General features: G+C 61.0%; 1 protein-coding gene across 1 annotated transcript; it reads right to left on the reverse strand.

The window, feature by feature from the left end:
- Positions 1-4,243: 4,243 nt before the first annotated feature.
- On the reverse strand, positions 4,244-4,762 carry LOC132318441 (RIMS-binding protein 3-like; the record flags this gene model as incomplete). The annotated part of the gene is made up of 1 exon (XM_059825768.1): positions 4,244-4,762. A coding segment is annotated over one exon (519 nt), but the record flags the coding sequence as incomplete, so codon positions are not given.
- Between the last annotated feature and the right edge of the window lie 2,874 nt (positions 4,763-7,636).

Raw genomic sequence — 7,636 nt, forward strand, 5'->3', positions numbered from 1 at the left:
TGCATGTCCTGGCCCCGAGCTCACAGTGGAGGGGAGGGGCAGCATGGCCTTATATGGTAGGACCTGGCCCCGAGCTCACAGTGGAGGGGAGGGGCAGCATGGCCTTATATGGTAGGATCTGGCCCCGAGCTCACAGTGGAGGGGAGGGGCAGCATGGCCTTATATGGTAGGACCTGGCCCCTCTGCGCACAAAGGAGGGCGGGCGGCATTTTCCCCCAGAACAACGGAGAAGACAAAGATGGGTTCCAAGCCATGCGCAAGAGAACCAAGTGACCTCTTCTGTACAAGTGGGTTTGCTGCTACAAGAAACCAGACCAAACTGGCTGAAAGCGGCAAAGTTGCAACAAAACTGTGCAAACAGCTAATAAATATTTCACCCCCACCTTGACATTCCTCTTCAAGACTGCCCTCAGAAATGGCCGGGGGGTCATATGGAGCTGTGAGCAGCCCCGGCCCACGCAGCACCCTCTGCACAGCAGAAGGAGCCTGCCCTGCCGGGGCTTGCTCTTCCCAGCCACAGCTGCTCCCCAAAATGCTGCGGGCGGCTCCCCGGGCAGGCTGAGTGCTGACCCTGGCAGGCGGCAGAGCCCCTGCCCCAGCACACAGCCCCCTGGGGCGTAGGGACCCTGCTTGGAAGGACTGTCCTGGGCAGCCCTGGGTGCACAGCCAGCTTCACGCCCCGCATCAGCCGTACCCGGGAGAAGGCAGCTCTCATGGCCTGTCCCTCTGACGATGCAGTAGGGAAGCCGTGCTCAGCAGCACATCTTCCGGCAACCTGGATAAACTGTGAGGCTTGTTCAGACAGATGCCTTGGATGTACCGGATTTTGGAGAGCCCTCCGGGATATTCATGTGCACTGCCCTGCAGCCAGCATCTTACCATGTAAAGACCTGGGAAGATTTCTCCCACCCTGGGAGCTCGGCTGTCCTGCCGCTAACCTCTCTCTGCGTCGCTCCGCTCCCCTCGCTGCCTGCAGGCAGTGCCCTCAGCCCTGCTGCGCTTTGCAGGGCAGCTGCTCCTGGGCAGAGCTGTCTCTCGCAAGCAATGCCCGCTTGCTATGAGCTCCCTCCGTCCCTGGAGCCCAGCCCAGCTCAGGAGCAGAGGCCCAGCCCAAGGCGTCACTTGCTCTGCCCCTTCTGGGCTCCCTGGAGATGTCCCAGGGGCTCCAGGGCTGACAGCTCCTGAAAGGCAGCAGAGTCACCCTTGGGGAAGGGACTTTTGAGCTGACTGCGCTAGTCACCGATTGTCCCTCTCTGAAGAGTGGAGAGAGACCGATTCCAAAAGCATGGTTTGTCCTTCCACAGCATGGCCGTCTATGGGAGCTGTAAACGTTCCCCTCTGGACACGGATATTCTTGAGCCGAAACAAAAAGAACATGCAGGCAGTGACAGGGAGCTGTTGGTTGGCCCTTGTGCCAGGCGGGGATTCAGCTGAAGCAATGCAGACATCTCATCCCCAGCTGGAAGCCCTCGGGAGGAAGCAGCATTCAGCTCCCCCCATGCAGCCCACAGACCCCCACTGTTAAGGGGTGTCAAGCCTGGCCACCACTTCCAGCCACTCCGGCCAAGCACCCCCTCGTGCCCCTCCAGCCACTCCGGCCAAGCACCCCCTCGTGCCCCTCCAGCCACTCCGGCCCAGCACCCCCTCGTGCCATGCCGCTGGAGCCCAGTACAGACCAGGAGCACCCAGTAGAGTTCTGCCTGGCTGCTGGAGCCCAGCCCGGTGCCTGGGGACCTGAGCCTTTGCCCAGGCTGAGGGATGCAGCTGCCACTTTTCCGCGTGCAGCTGTTACTTGTAGCGAAGCTGAGCGTGCATCCCAGAGATTCACACGCACAGACGCACAGACGCATGGACGTGGACACGCAGAGGACACTGACACGGCCAGTCACACAGACTGCCACAGATGAGGCGCTGCCGTCAACAGCACCCACACGCAGGACTCACATAAAACACAAACAGAGGCGGCCATGTCCCCTCCTCCTCGTGGGCTGCCAGAGGCAGGAGGCCGCTAGTGTAGGCACACCCACACACACACATGCCCACACGACACTCTCTACCTTCACAAGCGCACGCATGTGCATGGGTCCCCTGAGTACTGGCAGAGCCCCCCTTGGTCCCCTGGTACCCCTGCCCGGACCCCGGCCCTCTGACCCACCCCACGGGTCCCCTACTCGCTGCCTGGTCCCTCTAGGTGCTCCCTGCAAACATTCAGCACTCCCACATCTGTCCCGCAGGCACCCAACACTCGCCCGTCTCCCCAGGTGCCAGCGTGGGCCCTCTGCCTGCCTGATATCCCAGTCCGGACGCGAGGCCCCGCCTAGTCACCAGCTGCTCCAGCTTGAAGTTTGCTGGTGAAATCACACGCACACCCCCTGCACCCCGGGTTTGGGGAAGATGCAGACACTCACAGAGCCTCTTACTTGCCTCCCTTGTGCTGGTCCCCCCCTGAGGTGGTTTTCAGGACACACACCGTTCCCAGCCCCGTGCCTGCTGGCCGAGACCCCCACTCGCTCTAGTAGCTGCACCGGGACCCATACCAGTAGCTGGCACCACAAGCCAGGGCTGCCTACACCCCCTGCTTGGCTGCGGTAGCTGGCAGCCAGTCCACCCACGCCAGCTCCCCCTGTAACCGGCACATCGTCCTTCCAGTTCCCACACACATGGCTTGAGAGTGAGATGACACAGAGAGATCGTTCAGGAAAAATTTAATAAGAAGGTATAAGAAGACAGGACAGACAGCATCTGTGTCCTGCTACCAATCACTTGTCCCTGGAGAGTCTCCGCTGGCATCAGGTTGTCCCTCATCTGAAACTTCTTCAACAAGATTAGAGGGGACGAATCCTCTTGTGCCATCGGTCAGCTCTCCCACATACCAACCGTCTTCATCCACGTCTCCAAAGACGTACACGTATTGTCCAGCAACTAGAGGAAGCTCTAGTTCAGGCCGCTCGTTGGGACCATCGAAAGGATCATAGCTGTATCGAGCTATGAACGCTCGAAGCTCTGCCGGTTGTTTTCTCATCGCCTCCAGCAGGAGGGACTCCTTGTCTGCTACCAGGTTAGCCTGGCACGGCCTGGAAACGCTACGCTTGGATCTTGCTCTTTCCAGCCGTTCCAGTTCCTGAAATAGCTGCTGGCGTTGTTCCTTTAGCTTCTCATACCAATCATTCAGTTCAATCAGCTGGGCTCGAAACAGTGGCAGGGTTTCTTGGAGTTCCCTCTGCAAGCACGCGCCTTCCTCTTCTTTCCTCTGGAGTGCTAGCTTTGCCTCCTCATGTTCCTTCTCCAGCTGTTGACTTCTTTCTGCCATTTCTCTCATGGCTTTCAGTTCACGCTCTGCCTCTTCCAGTTGGCTTTGAAGACAGACGTTTCTTTGGATGGCAGAATCTCGCTCGCCTGCCACTCGTGCTAGTAGTCCTTTCAGGTCAAGGTTTTCCGCTTGAACCTCTTCTGTCAAAGCCATCTGCCCATGGAGGCGAGCATTTTCTTGAGCCAGGCGGGTGTTTCCATTTGTCATCTCCGTGAGCTGCACCTGTAACTGCTCACGAGTTCGGCTGTGGGTGCTCACATCATAGGAGCCCTCTTCGTCTGCAGCCACTTGGGCCTGAAGCTCCACAGCTGCCTTCCGTGAGGAGTCGTCCTGCTTGTCCTGAGCCAGCAAAGCTCCGTCAGCCTCTCCTGTTTCTCCATCGCTCTGCTGAGGAAACGATGCCACACGCAGTTCCTCAGTAGAGCGTTGGATGGGCAGTGGCACTCGAGTATTGATCAGGCGATTGCTGGCCACCTGCAGTTGCCTGGATCTTTCTTCCAGCCGCGAGGCGAGGCCAGCTAGTTGAGCACTTTTCTGCCGCAGCCAATCTGCCTCCTTGCGGGCTTCTGGAGAGCCTTTCTTTTTCAGGAGGCGGCTCTCCATCTTAAGGGCCCTCTCTTGCCTCTCCAGGTCTTCCAGAAGACGCTGCAGGTGGGTGTTCTGCTCCAGGAGCTGGCTGCACGTGCTGCCAAGCAGCACCAAGTCTTCCGCCTCTGGCACCTGGAGCTGAGCATCTGCCACTGCCTTGCATGTTGTTTGCTGCCCAGCACTGTGGCTTTCGGGCAGTCTTTCCTGTAGTGCCGCCAGGGCCCGGGGCCCGTTTCTGCCAGAAGAGCAGGAGCTCTGCATCTCCTGATGGCCCTGGTGCGCAGGAGGGCCTTCGGGCTGGGCCGTGCTGGGGGAGGCGGGCAGCTCGCCCTCCAACTGCTGCAGGATGTATTTGGTGAAGAGTGTCCTCTCCAGCTGCAGCTGGTTCTGGAGGTGGCGGATGCGGGCGGGCTGGTAGCCATCTCTCTCCCAGCAGAGCTTGCTGAGGACATCCTGGAGCTTGCTCCGGGCCTCCCTGCCGCTGCTGCTGGGCCTCACCATCTCCTCGGCCAGCTGCCGCTGCAGGGCCCGCGTCTGGCCAAGGGCGGTGGTGCACTCGTGCCGCAGCAGCTCCTGTTCCTCGCGGAGCTCAGCCTCCTTCCAGCGCAGCAGCTGGCGGGTCTCCACCACCCGCTGCCGCTGGTTCAACTCCAGAAGCCGCTGCACCTCCTGAGCCTGTCGCTGCTCCCACTCGGACTGGAGCCGCTCTGCCAGGAGCTGCTGCTCCCTGCCCAAAGCCGCCTTCAGCTCCCGCGTTTCGGTAGCGAAGCAGCGGCGCAGCTCCTGGGTGCGGTGCCGCTCTTCCTCCAGCTCAGCCCGTAGCGCTTCCAGCTCCCGCCTCTGCTCCTCCTTCTGCGCAAGGCTGCTGGGGGCCTGCACCGGGCCCCGGCGGGGCGAGGGGCGGCTGCGCGCCACGAGCCCCCTGCCCGCAACATCCCGCGTCATGGTGTCGGCCACCAAACGCTGCTGCCCAAGGTCAGCAAGTGTTGCGTTCCTGGGGCTGCGAAGCCAAGACAGCGTCTGCCACGGCCGGGGCGGGTGAGCGTGGCCTTATGTGCATGTCCTGGCCCCGAGCTCACAGTGGAGGGGAGGGGCAGCATGGCCTTATATGGTAGGACCTGGCCCCGAGCTCACAGTGGAGGGGAGGGGCAGCATGGCCTTATATGGTATGACCTGGCCCCGAGCTCACAGTGGAGGGGAGGGGCAGCATGGCCTTATATGGTATGACCTGGCCCCTCTGCGCACAAAGGAAGGCGGGCGGCATTTTCCCCCAGAACAACGGAGAAGACAAAGAGGGGTTCCAAGCCATGCGCAAGAGAACCAAGTGACCTCTTCTGTACAAGTGGGTTTGCTGCTAGAAGGAACCAGACCAAACTGGCTGAAAGCGGCAAAGTTGCAACAAAACTGTGCAAACAGCTATTAAATATTTCACCCCCACCTTGACATTCCTCTTCAAGACTGCCCTCAGAAATGGCCGGGGGGTCATATGGAGCTGTGAGCAGCCCCGGCCCACGCAGCACCCTCTGCACAGCAGAAGGAGCCTGCCCTGCCGGGGCTTGCTCTTCCCAGCCACAGCTGCTCCCCAAAATGCTGCGGGCGGCTCCCCGGGCAGGCTGAGTGCTGACCCTGGCAGGCGGCAGAGCCCCTGCCCCAGCACACAGCCCCCTGGGGCGTAGGGACCCTGCTTGGAAGGACTGTCCTGGGCAGCCCTGGGTGCACAGCCAGCTTCACGCCCCGCATCAGCCGTACCCGGGAGAAGGCAGCTCTCATGGCCTGTCCCTCTGACGATGCAGTAGGGAAGCCGTGCTCAGCAGCACATCTTCCGGCAACGTGGATAAACTGTGAGGCTTGTTCAGACAGATGCCTTGGATGTACCGGATTTTGGAGAGCCCTCCGGGATATTCATGTGCACTGCCCTGCAGCCAGCATCTTACCATGTAAAGACCTGGGAAGATTTCTCCCACCCTGGGAGCTCGGCTGTCCTGCCGCTAACCTCTCTCTGCGTCGCTCCACTCCCCTCGCTGCCTGCAGGCGGTGCCCTCAGCCCTGCTGCGCTTTGCAGGGCAGCTGCTCCTGGGCAGAGCTGTCTCTCGCAAGCAATGCCCGCTTGCTATGAGCTGCCTCCGTCCCTGGAGCCCAGCCCAGCTCAGGAGCAGAGGCCCAGCCCAAGGCGTCACTTGCTCTGCCCCTTCTGGGCTCCCTGGAGATGTCCCAGGGGCTCCAGGGCTGCCAGCTCCTGAATGGCAGCAGAGTCACCCTTGGGGAAGGGACTTTTGAGCTGACTGCGCTAGTCACCGATTGTCCCTCTCTGAAGAGTGGAGAGAGACCGATTCCAAAAGCATGGTTTGTCCTTCCACAGCATGGCCGTCTATGGGAGCTGTAAACGTTCCCCTCTGGACACGGATATTCTTGAGCCGAAACAAAAAGAACATGCAGGCAGTGACAGGGAGCTGTTGGTTGGCCCTTGTGCCAGGCGGGGATTCAGCTGAAGCAATGCAGACATCTCATCCCCAGCTGGAAGCCCTCGGGAGGAAGCAGCATTCAGCTCCCCCCATGCAGCCCACAGACCCCCACTGTTAAGGGGTGTCAAGCCTGGCCACCACTTCCAGCCACTCCGGCCCAGCACCCCCTCGTGCCATGCCGCTGGAGCCCAGTACAGACCAGGAGCACCCAGCAGAGTTCTGCCTGGCTGCTGGAGCCCAGCCCGGTGCCTGGGGACCTGGAGCCTTTGCCCAGGCTGAGGGATGCAGCTGCCACTTTTCCGCGTGCAGCTGTTACTTGTAGCGAAGCTGAGCGTGCATCCCAGAGATTCACACGCACAGACGCACAGACGCACGGACGCGGACACGCAGAGGACACTGACACGGCCAGTCACACAGACTGCCACAGATGAGGCGCTGCCGTCAACAGCACCCACACGCAGGACTCACATAAAACACAAACAGAGGCGGCCATGTCCCCTCCTCCTCGTGGGCTGCCAGAGGCAGGAGGCCGCTAGTGTAGGCACACCCACACACACACATGCCCACAGGACACTCTCTACCTTCACAAGCGCACGCATGTGCATGGGTCCCCTGAGTACTGGCAGAGCCCCCCTTGGTCCCCCGGTACCCCTGCCCGGACCCCGGCCCTCTGACCCATCCCACGGGTCCCCTACTCGCTGCCTGGTCCCTCTAGGTGCTCCCTGCAAACATTCAGCACTCCCACATCTGTCCCGCAGGCACCCAACACTCGCCCGTCTCCCCAGGTGCCAGCGTGGGCCCTCTGCCTGCCTGATATCCCAGTCCGGACGCGAGGCCCCGCCTAGTCACCAGCTGCTCCAGCTTGAAGTTTGCTGGTGAAATCACACGCACACCCCCTGCACCCCGGGTTTGGGGAAGATGCAGACACTCACAGAGCCTCTTACTTGCCTCCCTTGTGCTGGTCCCCCCCTGAGGTGGTTTTCAGGACACACACCGTTCCCAGCCCCGTGCCTGCTGGCCGAGACCCCCACTCGCTCCAGTAGCTGCACCGGGACCCATACCAGTAGCTGGCACCACAAGCCAGGGCTGCCTACACCCCCTGCTTGGCTGCGGTAGCTGGCAGCCAGTCCACCCACGCCAGCTCCCCCTGTAACCGGCACATCGTCCTTCCAGTTCCCACACACATGGCTTGAGAGTGAGATGACACAGAGAGATCGTTCAGGAAAAATTTAATAAGAAGGTATAAGAAGACAGGACAGACAGCATCTGTGTCCTG

Source organism: Gavia stellata, chromosome 17 (genome assembly GCF_030936135.1).
Source record: "Gavia stellata isolate bGavSte3 chromosome 17, bGavSte3.hap2, whole genome shotgun sequence".
Lineage (NCBI taxonomy): Eukaryota > Metazoa > Chordata > Aves > Gaviiformes > Gaviidae > Gavia > Gavia stellata.